This window comes from Centropristis striata, chromosome 4, assembly GCF_030273125.1.
Source record: "Centropristis striata isolate RG_2023a ecotype Rhode Island chromosome 4, C.striata_1.0, whole genome shotgun sequence".
NCBI lineage: Eukaryota > Metazoa > Chordata > Actinopteri > Perciformes > Serranidae > Centropristis > Centropristis striata.
The window spans coordinates 3,753,080-3,770,090 of record NC_081520.1 but is presented as its reverse complement, the minus strand read 5'-3'; the positions used below and the strand labels follow the sequence as shown (position 1 = coordinate 3,770,090).

At 36.4% G+C, this 17,011-nt stretch overlaps 1 protein-coding gene and 1 long non-coding RNA gene across 3 annotated transcripts in view; both read left to right on the top strand.

Moving 5' to 3' along the window:
- The window catches only part of LOC131970452 (uncharacterized), a 96,074-nt gene that overhangs the window by 50,107 nt on the left and 28,956 nt on the right, over positions 1-17,011 (top strand). The gene's annotated exons all lie outside the window — the stretch shown is intronic.
- Positions 1,828-17,011, top strand: part of LOC131970446 (cullin-5-like) — a 35,128-nt gene continuing 19,944 nt past the window's right edge. The window contains exons 1-6 of one of the 2 annotated variants that reach the window (XM_059331842.1): positions 1,828-1,898; positions 8,953-9,062; positions 10,955-11,054; positions 12,175-12,351; positions 12,482-12,623; positions 15,255-15,400. In XM_059331842.1, coding sequence (XP_059187825.1) covers positions 1,875-1,898; positions 8,953-9,062; positions 10,955-11,054; positions 12,175-12,351; positions 12,482-12,623; positions 15,255-15,400 — 699 coding nt within the window. In that variant the 5' untranslated portion in view covers positions 1,828-1,874. Of the gene's footprint in view, positions 1,899-8,543; positions 9,063-10,954; positions 11,055-12,174; positions 12,352-12,481; positions 12,624-15,254; positions 15,401-17,011 lie in introns of those variants that run through there. The other variant, XM_059331841.1, reaches the window with a different exon arrangement.

The following is a 17,011-nucleotide window of genomic DNA, read 5'->3' as shown; positions in this document are numbered from 1 at the left end:
TTTTTTTTAAAACTTTTTTTTTTTTTTAAATTCACAATAACAATTTACAATATGTACAGTATTTTCCAGGGGGTTACAGAAAGAAAAACACACACAAAATCAGACAAACATCAATTCCAAAACAGAGATCCAAAATAAAAACAGGGCAAGAAACAGAGACAAAACAAAAAATAAATAAATAAATAAATAAATAAATAAAATAAAATAAAATAAAATAAAATAAATATATAAATAAATAAAAAACATGATGTATGATTCACCAATCAATAAAGTATTTGTCCAAAACAAAGTCAGTTTTCCGAGCCTTATTGCTCTTAAGTCCTTTAAAAGAAGTGCAGTATTGCTCCAGTTCCTGTAGAAAGTGAACAAAACTGGGTTTGGAGTCAGAACATTTCTTCTTCTGTATGTGAAACTTCCCTAAAAACAGAACTAGCTGTACAAAAAAACTCAAGTCCTTTTCCATCTGATTTTCTTCAAAACAAATAATAATGTTATTAAAGTGGATTGCTTGTCCAGTTTTTCTGTTGATAAAATTTTGCACATCCTTCCACCGCTGTTTAAAAAAAAAAAAAAAACTTTATTGAAAGTCAGGTATTACAAGCAGTAAAAATACAGAACATTAATACAAAACAAAAAAACAACGCCAGGGGGTCACAGTATATAAAATAATGATGAATTAGTTGGTAAGTATGTTATAAAGAGTGCATATTTCAGTGGTTCAGTACATTGTTGTAATGTACTGTTTGCGCTCCTTCTCAAAAATTAAAAAAGATGGTTTGTGATTAGAGAATTTGGATTTGTGTATATGGTATTTTGTGAGTAGAACAATCAGGTTGATAATGAAAAATTAATCTTTGTTGTTCGTAGGATAGGAGAGGAACCCAAACAGCATATTTATATATGTAAGAGAGACCAGATAAAATATTCTGGGAAATGAGACATCTTGCCAGAAAACAGATACAAATGGACAGGACCAGAACAAATGACAAACATCTTCTTCATGCTGTTTGCAGAATGAGCAGTTTACATCAATGTCCTTGTTGTATCTACGTAGAAATCAGCTGCAGGGATAAAACCTATAAATCATTTAAAATGACACTTATTTAACCCTCCCACCGCTGTTTTTTTTTTCTTTTCAGATCTTTATTTAAGAGTGAAAGAAATACAGGCATTCAGTATATAACAAGATATATAAGAAAAATGTCAGTTACATTAAATCAAATACATATATATATATATATATATATATATATATATAAATAAAATAACATAAGGCACATAGGGTAAAAGGTGCTTCTCTTTATATTATTCTGGGGCTTCTGAAAATACGTTTTTAAAGTGTAGCAGAGTGCGTTCACATTTTTTATTTGACATCAACTCTAAAGTTTCTATATAACATTTTAATTCTCTTGTGAAAACGTTGAAGTTAGGGAGGAATTTGGAAAACTTCACCTTGTGGATGTGAAACTTTCCCATCAGGAGCATAAGATTTACTATAAAGGATACTTTTACTCTTACTATTTTTAGGTTAAAAAATGATGGTCTGTATAGTCTTATCAAGTATGAAGTTTTCCATATCCCTCCAAAATATAGATGACAATGGGCAAGTATAAAATAAATGTAAAGTTATCTCTGGCTCATCTCCACAGAAAGTTCACATTTCACTTATATCAGCAAACCTGGAAATTGACTTATTACATGGGTAAATATTATGCAAAATTTTAAAATGAACCTCTCTGATTTTATTTGAGAGACAGAATTGGAAGGCTCCCACCGCTGTTTATTGAGTGTGTAGGTTTCCCATGACCTCATCCTAAGCGAGCTGTAGCACCTGTCTTCTCGCGAGATTCCGCGAGATGATAAGTTGAAGAAACATGGCGACGTCTAATTTGTTAAAGGTAAGAAGTACTTGAATATATCGTATTTCCTGCGTTTATGTGCAGATTTAAACTCTTCGTTGTCGTATATTTCACCTAATAGCGCATATACGTGTATGTTCAGTGTTGTGGCATATATTTGTATTCACTTACAGTGTAAATATAATAAATAAGTGGTGAAATAGGTGAAGTCCCAGTTGTCACCGTGTCGTTGTCAGTCCGGTGTTGTGTCGGAGTGTGTTCCCCTCCGCTGCTAGAACCAGAACCCCTAGAACCCAAACAGAACCAGAACCAGAACCCCAACATGTCCCCTTCTGTCCCCACCACCCAACCGGAGCTGTTACCCCACTGAGCCACCTCGGTGACGGCGAACCGGACCGTGTCAAGCCCCGAACTCATCACCGGAGAGCAGCGGGGGGCTCTGCGGGGACCTGAGCTCCTTCCCCGGACCCTCCTCCTCTGCTCCCCGAGGAGCCGCTGGTGCTCTGCTAACCGATGCTAACATGCTAGCGCTTTTACTGAACGGAGCTGCTCTCCAAGATGGGAATAACCGCTTCAAGGCCCAGTTCAGCTTCATTTCTCCCAGTAGCTGGACTGGTACTGTCTGTCCATGTCGTAGACTGTGTAAAGGTTCAGGTCTGCCCACTGCCGGTCTCAGGCGACCGCCCCCCTTAGGTGCCCCCATGTTCTTAACCCTCCTGTCGTCCTTCCGGGTCAAATTGATCTGTTTTGACTATTCCTTCTTTCCTCCCTCCTCCTGCCTTCCTCTCTTCTTTCCTCCTTCCTTCCTTCTTTCCTTCCTCCTCTATCCTCCTTCCTTCTTTCCTTCCCTCGCCCTCCTTTCTTTCTTTCCTTCCTTTCCTCCCTCCTTCCCTTCTTTTCTTTCCTCCTTCCGCTATCTCCTTTACTTTCTCTCTTCTTTCCTTCCTCCTGATTTCCTCTCCTTTCCTCCTTCCTTCCTTCTTTCATCCCTCCCGCCTCCATTCCTTCCTCTATCCTCATTTCTTCTTCCCTTTCCTTCCCTCCTTTCTTTCTTTCCTCCTTCCTTTCTGCCCTCTTTCCTTCCTTCCTCCCTCCTTTCTGCCCTCTTTCCTTCCTGCCTCCCTCCTTTTCTCCCTCCTTCCTTCTTTCTTTCTTTCCTTCCTCCTTCCTTTCTGCCCTCTTTCCTTCCTGCCTCCCTCCTTTTCTCCCCCCTTCTTTATTTTTTCCTTCCTTTCTTCTCCTCCTCCCCTTTCTTTCCTCCATCCTCCTTCCTTTCTCTCTCCTTTCCATTCTTTCTCCTTTTCCTCCTCTCTTCTTTCCTTCCTCTATCCTTCTTTCTTTCCTTCCTTCCTTCTTTCCTCCATCCTTTTTTACTTCCCTTTGCATCCTCCCTCTTCTTCCTTCCTTGACCCGAGGACAACAGGAGGGTTAAACCAGTGCTGCCCTACAAAGCCTAACTGCAGTAACTATATGTTTGGTCGAAATTGAGTTATAACTAAAAATGAAATCCTTTATGTCTTTTTTACCTTGTGACAAAGTTTTAGATTTCAATTTTGCTTTATTTCAGAGAAATAATGGTGTAAAAATTGCAGTAACTACAAAATCCACTGTGATACAGTGTAGCCTTGTATTTCTTCATTGTGTTGAAAAGTGAAGAGAAGAGTAATAGAAATTATAAGTTTATTTGATAGGGAAATTATTATCTAGATTGTAATTAGGTAAAAAAAAAAAAAAAAAGTAAAATCAAATTATATAAAGACTAAAATGTAACATTGTTTTATAATATTAAGTCTAAAATACACAAATCTTTGAATAGAGTTGTTAAACAACATTGTAGTTACTTCACTGTGTTTACGCATTACTATTAGAAACGTTTACAGCAAAACCAGTGCAGTAACTACATTTTGGGGGTCAAAGGTCAAATAAATCATGATTTTTGAGCATAAAAATTCCATCATCAATACATGTAGGTCATAAGTGTCATATAAAGCAGTTTTTCTCAGTTTTACCCTTTGCGTAGTTACTGCAGTTAGGCTTTGTAGGGCAGAGTGGTTCTCAACCTTTTTCAGTGATGTACCTCCTGTGAAATATTTTTCAGCCAAGTACTCCCAAAGCAATTTTGGTTGAAAAAAAAAAGACTTAAAAACCGAGCGCTGTGACATCAGTGTCTGATTTATTAATCCAGAAGAACCCATGGTGACACCCGTGTAACAAACACTTTAAATCTTCTATAATCTCCCATATTCAGCTTTATGCGTCACCTTAACTCATTAAATCCCTAAGTGACGTATACTCAACATCCTGGTGTGGTGGTCATGTGACTTTGACAAGAAGTGACTTCTCCAAAATGTGTCTGTGACTGGAAACAGAAATGTGAAAAAGTTGCTAATTTCAGTATTACATTTAACTTGTTCTGACCATATTTCCTGAACAAATTAAAGTCACAATTTTGATATAGGATTATATTAACACACACACATATATATATATATATATATATATATATATATATATATATATATATATATATATATATTATTATTATTATTATTATATTACGTCCACTGACTAAACCCAGCCACCAGACAATAACACAACAATCAGAAAATTAGACAAAGTCAAAGATGATATGAACAATGATGATTTATTTTACAAAAAACAAACAAAGACACACTAAGGTGGGGGAGGATGGGACAAGTGATTGTGCCAAAAGAAAGTTGAAACAAATATAACAAAACAAGGCCTATCTAAACTAGCTGTGTAGTAAAACAAACAAACTAAAGGCCTAACTAACTTATCTACAAAAAGGCTTTCAAAACAATACAGGGGTGGCACAACCAATAACCCAATGGAGTAACAGAGAATAATCTACGTGATGCAAAATGTACAGGGTACCCCAAACTTACCTAGTCCCAAATATTATTATATATTGATGTATTATTATTTTGTTACTCAAAAACAAACCTGAAAGATAATTTGTTGTTAAATAGCACTATTAATGTCACAATTTTGATAAATGTGGAGATACAAAGAAAAAGGCAAATTTGTGTCTCCGTAAGCAGAAAATGTGTCTAGTTTTTTTAAATTTAAAAATAAGAAATATCATAAAAATAAATACCATAAACGCCAAATGTAACATTTATGTCACATCACAGATCTTTGACATTTAGGACTAGTATATTTTTTAAAACATCATAAATGTGTTCTATGTGGTCCACTTGTTCTTTTGTATATCCCCCATCATTTTCCTTTAAGGATAACTGGGTCTGGGTTCTTATGGGTTAAACTTTGGAACTGATAAACACAAACAAAATTCAAACATTTGAAAGAAACAGTGAGCATATAACCATTTAAAACTATAACTGCTACGCTTCAACCACGACTCCATCTTTGAGTTTTAGCCATAAGCCATATATATAATAAATAAATAATATAATATTTAGCTCAGTTTTGTTAACAGAGCACTAGAGTCTATTCTATTTTTGATTGTTTGTTTCGATTGTAGTTTATTTATAGTAACTATTTCACCAGTTGGCCTCCATTCAGTACTATTTTCCCTATCCGGTCACATCCCCAATGCTGCACTTTCCAGTGTTTCACGGCCATTTAAAATAAGATCGGCACCACCAGTATAGGTTTAATTGATTTATACATATTTAACAGTCTACTTGTGAAATTTAATTTATGGAGATGGAGATTTACATGTCTAAATACAATAGTAAAGTAAATCTGATGAGGGAAGGCAGTAAGAATGCCTGGGCGACACTCGAGTGACAATCTTAAAAAGTGCATCTTTATTTTCACTGTACTGTTTTTTTATTGTGAAGGACGGAAGTACGGTCCGGGTTGGTTGACAACTATGGTTGATAATGATGATATTTATTTGTCTTACTCAGAAACGTCTAATTTCTGCCGAAAAAATCTGCATCTGTGACGCTATTATTATTTTTTTTAAATCTAGGATATTTTAAGATATATTTTCCACATTTCCATTCCAGTGCTTAATATACTTGAGAAATAAAAGTTCATTGCTCTTGAAAAGGATTACAAAAAGGATTGCACTTATTATACTCTAATATCATTACATAAGCAACATTAAAATGGTACGGTGGCCCTGAAGTGAAAACCACACCAGCAGTTCATCACATGCTGGCGTGTTGTGATGAGTTGCTGGCGTGTTATGTGATTTTCTGGCGAGTTGTGATGAATTGCTGGTGTGTTGTGTGAATTGCTGTTGTGGTGTGATGAATTGCTGGCGTGTTGTGATGAGTTGCTTGTGTGTTGTGATAAATTGCTGGTGTGTTGTGTGAATTGCTGGCGTGTTGAGTGAATTGCTGGTGTGTTGTGATGAGTTGCTGGCGTGTTGTGATGAGTTGCTGGTGTGTTGATGAATTGCTGGTGCGTTGTGATGAGTTGCTGGTGTGTTATGATGAATTGCTAATGTGTTGTGTGAGTTGCTGGTGTGTTGTGATGAGTTGCTGGCGAGTTGTGATAAATTGCTGGTGTGTTGTGTGAATTGCTGGTGTGTTGTGTGAATTGCTGGCGTGTTGAGATGAGTTGCTGGTGTGTTGATGAATTGCTGGTGTGTTGTGATGAGTTGCTGGTGCGTTGTGATGAGTTGCTGGTGTGTTATGATGAATTGCTGGTGTGTTGTGATCAGTTGCTGGTGTGTTGTGTGAGTTGCTGGTGTGTTGTGATGAGTTGCTGATGTGTTCTGTGAATTGCTGGCGTGTTGTGATGAGTTGCTGGCGAGTTGTGATAAATTGCTGGTGTGTTGTGTGAATTGCTGGTGTGTTGTGTGAATTGCTGGTGTGTTGTGATCAGTTGCTGGTGCGTTGTGCTGAATTGCTGGTGTGTTGTGATCAGTTGCTGGTGTGTTGTGGTGAATTGCTGGTGTGTTGTGATCAGTTGCTGGTGTGTTGTCATGAGTTGCTGGTGTGTTGTGATGAATTGCTGATGTGTTGTGTGAATCACTGGTGTGTTGTGATGAATTGCTGGTGTGTTGTGATGAATTGCTGATGTGTTGTGTGAATTGCTGGTGTGTTGTGATGAATTGCTGATGTGCTGTGTGAATTGCTGGTGTGTTGTGATGAATTGCTGACGTGTTGTGTGAATTGCTGGTGTGTTGTATGAATTGCTGACGTGTTGTGTGAATTGCTGTTGGTTGTGTGAATTACTGGTGTGTTGTGATGAGTTGCTGGTGTGGTTTGCAATTCAGGGCCACCGTAAAATGGTCCTAAAACAACATCAACTAAACATCGAGATATTTTCTGGGAAAATATATCTTCCTCAAAATGTGTTATCGTGACAGGCCTAACAATGTGCTCCAATCAGATAAGATTTTACTGATCACTTTTAAAGTTCAGGTCTGACTCCTCAGAATAAATTAGAATAATTAATTCTTTATGAGCAAACTCGCGTCCTTAGATCCTTGGGTGGCGTCCTTCTGACTGTTCCAAAGTAAAACCCCGGGCCAAAGGTGACCGGGCTTTCGCCGTCAGAGCGTCCCGACTTTGGAACAAGCTGCCCGAGGAAATAATGTGCATAGAGTCGGTGACTTCTTTTAAAACCCACTTTTATAGACTTGCTTTTATGTAATGTTTTCCATCTTCCTACTCTTTTTATTCTGGGGTGTAAAGATGTGTTTTGACCAAGAAAGTTCTGGACAATGAGTCTATCTGGTACTTTTTAAGGTCCTAAAAGGTTATGAAAACATCATATTAAACCTGAAATCATTAACCCTACCAACCTTCCAGCAACCTTGTTCACCAGAACAAATAGTTTTGTTTTTTTACTTGCTATGGTTGCAGATTATATGCACAGTTCCCATTTCCGCATACTGCTTTAAATGTCATAGAGCTGCAACAATTATTCGATTAATAAAACAATAATCGATTATTAAATTAATCATCAACTATTTTGATAATCTAATAATTGTTTTTTTAAAGACCGTAAATCCAAATTCTCTGATTTCAGCTTCTTCAATGTGAATATTTCTGGTTTCTTTGTTCCTTTAGGACAATAAACTGAATATCTCTTTGGTTTGTGGACAAAACAAGAGATTTGAGGACGTCAGCTTGTGGTTTGGGAAACACTGATTGATATTTTTCAACATTTTATTGACCAAACAACTAATGGATTAATCATTTAAATAATCGACTGATTAATCGATAATGAAAATAATTGTTAGTTGCAGCCCTACTTTTAATGTCATCCAGTCATTTACAGTGACAATAGCAGCAAATGTCAAAAAGGGAGAATTAAATGTAACAAAGAAATATGAGAACTATACAAGAATGCTGCCATTCTTATCCAAGAGGTCATTTGGCATGCAAATGAGAGGGCACGTCAACATTTTCAACCAACAAGGTCTCACAGAAATCCGTGAAATAGCCACGGATTTGCTTAACTCAAAATCTGTGAAATTGTCACGGAATCACTCAAATTTCCGTGAAACTGACACGGATTTCGCTATAATGCAAGTTAATGCCAGTCATATCCCGTGGCTATTCCAACATACAAAGTGATTATGTACATTCACTGAGTGAATATTTAGAAAATAAAACATATATTTCTCTCTAGAAATGTGATCAAAATCCATTTTTATGCAGAAAATTAGTCAAAATATTGATTTTTTCACTAAAAATGAGAGAACTGTCCGCCATGTTTTTTGTTCTGACCACCGGGACCTTGAAAGTCACGTGACTTGGAACAAACCAATAGCCACGGGATATGACTGTCATTAACTTGCATTGTAGCAAAATCCGTGTCAGTTTCACGGAAATTTGAGTGATTCTGTGGCTATTCCACGGATTTTGAGTTAAGCAAATCCGTGGTTATTTCACGGATTCCTGTGAGACCAGGTTCTTTCCCACTCTGTTCAGAGATGGTCTTCTGCTTCAAAGCTATTCTGTTGCAGCACCATTTGAAATGAGCCTCCTGATCCACGGCCTTGGTCTGTCTTCGGTCTTTATTTATGTCTTTGTTTATTTCTACATTTCTGTCTCTCTCCCTGTCTCCCTCTCTTCTCATTGCTGTTTCTCATCTTTCCTCCTCTTCCTCCCACTCCATCCTTTCCATATATCTCTTCCAGAACAAGGGGTCTCTGCAGTTTGAGGACAAGTGGGATCTGATGCGGCCCATCGTTCTCAAGCTGCTCAGACAGGAAGCCGTCACCAAGCAACAGTGGTTCGACTTGTTCTCGTAAGAGATGCTCTCTGCTGTCCCTTTTTTTACTTTCCTCTGTCTTATTTAAGAAAGCGGTCCAGCGCAGGATCAGCACAGCTGCTGCTGCCTCAGATGCTGAAAACAGTTGCCTCACTCTGAGCAACACACCGCTCACAGTGACTATTTTGGTGCATTTCAGCAGCACACACGTCCAACAGCTTATTTTTTTACCAACAGGTGTCATGCTGAACATAATCCACACACACTGACATACTTCTGTAGGAAAGCCTGTTGGATTGTGGGATAGAAAAGATTCCAGTTTCTAAAGCTTCACTGCCACAACTTGATGTACTGCTGCCGCTTATAATAGAAAGTTGTTAACCCATTGACGCCTAAAACGCCTGTAAAACCTCTGGGCGATTTTAAAATAAGCCCCTAAAACCTGAAGTTTTTCTGGAAATTCAACAGAAGTGTCAACGCTTCTACTAAATAATAGATTTTTCAGCCTCTGTAGCAGATAGAAATGAAATTCAAAAAGTATTTGAGAGCTTATACAAATACTACAAAAGGATGTATCCGCTTTCCAGGCTTCAATGGGTTAAAGAAGTTTCTCTCATTCAAGGATTTTTAAGGGTAGTAATTATCTTCCATGCTTTAATGTGTTTCTCGATGAAATAAAATGTTGTGTTGCAGTTTAACATCGGGGGTATTTGTTTTTTGAATTATAACCTCATATAAAATTGGTCACCCTTCCTTTCTTTTTTTTTTTCCCCCCCCAAAGCTGTGATCGTATCAGGCACTTTTGAGGAAGATTACATCACATTTACAATAATTCAAACTTTATTTAATCTTGAGGAATGATATAAAACAAAATAACAAGAAAAAAAACAACCAGTCCCGTGTTATCTTTTAATGTTTGTGTGTGTGTGCAGCATGAAAGCTTGAGACCAAATTCAATAAAGTGATGCCTGGCAGCAAGTTGCAAGGCATTATTTACAGCATTATAAATACACTGAACAAAAAATATAAAAAACACTTTTGTTTTTGCTCCGTATTTTCATGAGCTGAAATCAAGGATTTAGGTATTTTTCTTTGTAGACAAAAGGCCTATTGCTCTCAAAATCTGTTCACAAATGTGTTTAAATCTGTTAGTGAGCAATGATTTCAGCAGTTACTGAGATTATCCATCCAATTCCAAATTCTCTGAAATGACTGGAGACGGTTTATTGTAGAGAAATGAACCATAATCTACATCGAGGGTTTCATTTTGCTCTGTAGATTATAAAGCCTGTTGAGGCATTTTTCGCTGTGTTGTGCTATGTAAATAAAATTGACTTCTTATGTGACTATCTCTAAAATAACAAAGGGGGGAATGTGGAGAGTAGAAGTGTTTCAAAAGAGAAAGTTTTGAGGTGTACAGTACAGGCCAAAAGTTTGGACACACCTTCTCATTCAATGTTTTCCCTTTATTTTCATGACTATTTACATTGTAGATTCATCAAAACTATTAATGAACACATGTGGAATTATGTACTTAACAAAAAAGTGTGAAATAACTGAAAACATGTCTTATATTCTAGTAAGCAAAGGGTGGTTACTTTGAGGAATCTAAAATACAAGACATGTTTTCAGTTATTTCACACTTTTTTTGTTAAGTACATAATTCCATATGTGTTTATTCATAGTTTTCATGCCTTCAGTGAGAATCTACAATGTAAATAGTCATGAAAATAAAGAAAAACGCATTGAATGAGAAGGGTGTGTCCAAACTTTTGGCCTGTACTGTATATCTGCAAGAATATGTCGTGTGTTTGAAACATGTTGAGGTCAGGAGAGTCACTGAGAGTCTGAGTTGCAGAGTTTGACTTAACCAATTTGAATAAACGTTGTTTATTTCATGTCCCATTTCCTTCTTGTGTGTCTTCCAGAGACGTCCATGCTGTGTGCCTATGGGATGATAAAGGACCAGCCAAAATCCACCAAGCCCTCAAAGAGGACATCCTAGACTTCATTAAACAAGCACAAGCTGTAAGTAACACGTGTTTAAGTGTGTTCAGGCTGATTTATTTTGTATGTTTTAGTAAGTCCTTTTAGACATGCTTCCCTTAACATTCTTTTGATGGTAATTCATGTTGCACTCTAGCCTGGCTAACACCAGACTATTCTCAAATGAGGTCTAGTCTGGCAACCTACAATGCATTTCTCCGTAGAGGAGGTGTGGTTTACGATCCTCCAGAGCCGTTTATTGGGCGCTTAGAATGTCTATCAAAGCGTCTGTAGGTAGCTCTTAGCCAATCAGATCAGTTATACCAGATGACGTAGTAGAGCAACAGAGATGGATGTTTGTTGTGTGTGTGTCTGTGAGAGAGTGTTGTTTGCTGCTTTGCTCCTCCAGTTCTCGCTTTCTGCAAGATTATTTATTTTCACGCTTTATTCCCCCTCATGTCATTCAGCCACACACATCCACTGATTTTATGGGCAATAAACAAGCTGCTGCGGGTCTCTGGGGGCTCCGCTGTCCCCCGGCTCGTAGCGGTGCTACGAGCCGGCGCTACCGTTGATCTCGCTACGAGCCGGGGGACAGCGGAGCCGCCGAGAGACCTTTCGCCTTTCAACTTTCGCTCTAAACTATTTAAAACACCATCTACAGCTAAAGAGAGTTTCGGGTCTGCAGCAGCCATGTTGGATCCGGAAAACTACAAGCTTCCAAGTGCCGAGTAGTACGCGTCATCGTCTTGCCGTCCCTCCCCGCTCTGTGATTGGATCCCTAAAACAGGGCTAAGAAACTGCCGTGGTTTCCAGACTGGATGGAGGTTCGAAATTAAATTTGAGCGCGCAAGGCAGTCTGGGTATACCCAGGCTAGTTGCACTCATGTCTGAAAAGGCCCATCATTCGTCAAAACGATCACATCATCAGTTTTGATACAGTGGTGGAAGAAGTATTCAGATCCCTTACTTAAGTGAAAGTACTGTGAAATGACTCCACTACAAGTAAAAGTCTTGCATACTTTTTTGAGTATCGATACTTTTGACAACCCTAATACAGATAGACATGTAAAGCAATTTTTGCATACAAGAAAGCATCATAATTCATTATTGGTTGACATGTATCATCCAACTTTTGCTTGCACCTTTTTTTCCATGTCAGCGGGTGCTGAGCCACCAAGACGACACAGCGCTGCTAAAGGCCTACATCGTAGAGTGGAGGAAGTTCTTCACCCAGTGTGACATCCTGCCCAAACCCTTCTGTCAGCTGGAGATCACGCTCATGGGCAAACAGGGCAGCAACAAGAAAACAAACATGGAGGACAGCATTGTACGCAAGGTGAGAGGAGGACGTTTATTTACCGCTTCCTGATGGGAATCAAATCCATATCTGCTCTCTTTATAGCCACCAGACTCCTTTTGATAAATGAATGCACATTTATTACTGACCTTACCTTCTGTTTTTCCAGCTGATGTTGGACACGTGGAACGAGTCGATCTTTTCCAATATTAAGAGTCGCCTGCAGGACAGCGCCATGAAGCTCGTGCACGCCGAGAGGCAGGGGGAGGCCTTCGACTCGCAGCTCGTTATAGGAGTACGAGAGTCGTATGGTAAGACGGACAGAAATGATTACATGGGAAGGCAAAGAGCAACACGTTATTTCTTGTAGAAATGGAAACACTGCAGAGACTTAAAGTCTTAATTCTGCATCTCTATTGAAAATATTCAGGAGGAGAAAAACAATAAATGAACTGAATAGTTCTGAATAGTGTGCTGGGGATCTGAAGATTAATTTGAGATGCAGCTCAGCACTGTGTCAATTTGTTCTGATCATACATCTCTAATAAAGAAAATGAAAAATTAATTTGTTGAACCTAACAAGGTGTATGAATGGTACATGGTAAATGGACCTGCACGTATATAGCGTTTTTCTAGTCACTTTGCAACGACTCAAATCGCTTTACAGTACAGACTGTGCTCATTCAAACGTAAGACTTATCTTTTAATTTGGCTTTTACTTGAACCATGTTTCTGCTCATGCGTCTCAGTGTTATAACATCTTCTCTTTTTATTTATTTATTTGCTACTATTTATTTTATATATATATATATATATATATACATCAATTAGATAAAAAATAAAGTAAGGTAAGATGAAATAAGATTTAAAAAAATAAAAGTAAATAATAATAATAAAAAGTTTTTAAAAATTGATAAAAGATAAAAGAATAAATAAATAATTAAGAAGTAGAACATGATTATATATACATATATATATAATATATAATATATTATATATATATATATATATATAAAATCATGCTCTACTTCTTAATTATTTGTAAATATAAAAGATAAAAGAATAAATAAATAATTAAGAAGTAGAGCATGATTATATATATATATATATATATATATATATATATATATATATATATATATATATATATATATATATATATATATATATATATATAATCATGCTCTACTTCTTAATTATTTATTCTTTTATCTTTTATCTATTTTTTTTTTTTACTTTTTATTGTTATTATTATTTACTTTTATTTTTTTAAATCTTATTTTATCTTACCTTACTTTATACCTTACTTTATTTTTTATCTAATTAATTTCTAAGCCACAGCCGCCCATATGAGGGTTCAGAATATTAATATTTTTCTTCCTGAAGTCCATTTCCATGTTCAACTATGGCCCAGAAATTGTTGCAGCAATGTTGGGGTTGATACCATTTGTTACACTCATTTGGTGCTCAATTCTTTTAAATATTAAGAAGGGATAAAAATGGTCAAAAATCCTTCAAAATATTACATCAATACACCAAGACCTTTGGGACAACACAAACAAATCCATGCTGTGATTTGGTTTCAAAAACTTTGGTCATTTTGGAGATTTTCAGCAACTAGATGGCGAGCACTTCAGTTCTCCAAACTGCTAACAAATCCCTCATTGTCAATATAGTGTGGAAAGCCATCAGTCCTCTGAACGCTCTTGGTCTCTAGTTTGTGGTTGTAAAGTTTTACGAGGCCGTGATTATCCTCGAGGTCACAGCAGCTCATTTTATACACTGAGCTCAAGTTTCAAGAAATGCCTTCATTGCAATGAACCGGCTACTACAGGCACTAACGTCATCTCACATGAATAAAAGTGGACTCATTGAATCCACAAGAGTCTCATCTTTCCACTGATACCTAATTTATGCCCCAATGTGCATAAATATTCAAATACAGTAGGCGAAAGTAACACATTGAAATGCATGAGAAAAACAATGGGCATTAAACACCATGTTATCAGCATAAAGTCCTTGAAATTGAGCCTGTTAAAACCTGTGAAAGAAAAAACAAATCCAGCGGTTCCCAAACTTTTTTAGCCGTGCACCCCCTTCTATGTCCCAACCGTGTTGACGCACCCCCAATCCCCCACACCTTAAAAAAAACAAAATGCAATAAGCTTTTCTACAGCCATATTAAAGGCGGCATGTTTAATCATGCTCAAATGAGAACACACATATAATTAAATAATCACCATCACAACAATGAGTCTCACATTTGAATTAATCTGAAACGCAGTTTCAATATAATGCAACAAAGTTCTGCGCAAGCTTCCACTTTTAAGAGCAAAGAGGATGATGACAGGCTCAGGATCAGAGGCAGAAAGCACATAAGTTGGGAAAATGTTATAATATTTTGAGCTGCATTGAACCAAAATTGCAGCAAGTTTAAATGAGCGTGGAGCTAAACAACCCGTCATCATAACACAGGCTGGAAACATGGAAGAAGATAACTTCTTCTACGCTTCATTTGAAGATGAAGTGTATTTTGAATAAACTGCATTTATTTATTAATATTACAGTTTTTGATTTTACATTTTACAAAGGAAATGTTTATTTGCACTTCTTTATTGTGTGGGGGAAAAAAATTTAATTGTGTAATTATCAGACCGCCATTACATTTTTCATCTCGCGCACCACCTAGCGGCAGCTTGCGCACCCCCAGGGGTCCACGCACCACACTTTGGGAATCCCTGCAGTAGGCGAAAGTAACACATTGAAATGCATGAGAAAAACAATGGGCATTAAACGCCATGTTATCAGCAAGTCCTTGAAATTGAGCCTGTTAAAACCTGTGAAAGAAAAAACAAATGCTGGTTGCATGCTAAGGTATTAATAATAATTAAGAATAAACACTACAGTGACTAATCTGTGCGTTTCTCTTTCTCTCCTGCCAGTCAACCTGTGTTCTAACCCGGAGGACAAGCTGCAGATCTACAGAGATAACTTTGAGAAATCCTACCTAGACTCCACAGAGAGGTTTTACAGAACACAGGCGCCGTCCTACCTGCAACAGAATGGCGTCCAGAACTACATGAAATATGTATGTGATTATTCACATTTTTCACGATTATTACAAGTAATAGGCAAGGTTATAATAGTTTTGGATTTTTCATTAGTTTTAGTTTTAATTTTGTTGTGAATTTTTGTTTTCAAATTCAGTTAGTTTTAGTTAGTTTTTAGAGTGAGTTTTCTAGTTTTAGTTTAGTTTTTGAAAATGCTTAGTTTTAGTTTAGTTTTTATTAGTTTTAGTGTTAGTTTTAGTTTTTTTGTAATGGGGTATTTGTTGGGTGTGTGATTCAAAGAGGCCATAATAAATGTTTCCTTTATTTCCTTTGGTTTATCCATCTCAGCCCCAATAAGGTTATTAACTCTTACAGTTCTGGGTGTTTTGAATTTTGGTTCTATTGTAAACATCCCAGTCTCAGTAAACATATTCACCATGTGTTGCATGTTTAAATAGAAACACTGAATTATGAATGAAAAAAGTTGACAAAAACGAAAACTAAGGACATTTTCACTATAATTTTAGTTAGTTTTAGTTAGTTTTGTAACCACAAAATACATATTTAGTTAGTTATCGTTTTTTAAAAACTCTAGTTTTTATTTTTATTTCAGTAAACGAAAATGTTTTTTCAATTCTAGTTTTCGTTATTTCGTTAGTTTTCGTTAACTATAATAACCTTGGTAAAAGGGTGTCAGGGTGAAGGACAAATGCTCTGATGGAGGGATTGCTGTTAATGTGCCTACAAATTAGTTTAAGCTATGGAATTATACCGTATTCATTTTGTTTTCAATTCAGGCATTATTTTGAGATAAGCGATTATTTTTGGTGAAGTTTACCATTTTTTGAGACACTAAATCTTTATTTTGACATACTTATTATTATTATTATTATTATTATGACTTATTTATGGAAACTAACCAATTATTTTCAGTATGTTTCTCATCATTTTGGAGTAGCAAGTCACATATCTAAGTCTCAAGATAAATAAGTAATTTTTTAGAGTAAGTTTCACATTATTTTGAGATAAGCGATTATTTTTGGTGAAGTTTACCATTTTTTGAGACACTAAATCTTTATTTTGACATACTTATTATTATTATTATTATGACTTGTTATTTATGGAAACTAAACAATTATTTTCAGTGTGTTTCTCATCATTTTGGAGTAGCAAGTCACATATCTAAGTCTCAAGATAAATAAGTAATTTTTTAGAGTAAGTTTCACATTGTTTTGTGATACTAATTAGAGCCCAGCAGATGCCGGTGCTGATTTTAGAGCAGAATATTTAATCGATAACAGATGTGGTGGCTGATATAGTAATATTTTGAAATAGAATGAAAACGGACCTTTTTTATGAGCATTATGCGCCGATTTTTCACCACTCTGCAAATGTACCCAGAGAGCTACTTTCTCAAACATTAAAACTATTAAATAATGTTCAATTTATACAAACAATGGGTGACATTGTCAGCCAATTCTTTAAATGATAACTGAGAAAATAAAGAATAATAAGGAATAAAATAAACGGCTAAATAAACATCATTACTGTTTTTGCAATAATTTACATTTTCTGATTTATATATTGTGTAAAAAGTAAAAATGTAACAACAGCACCTATCGGACAGCATATAAACCGATAGGCCTTTG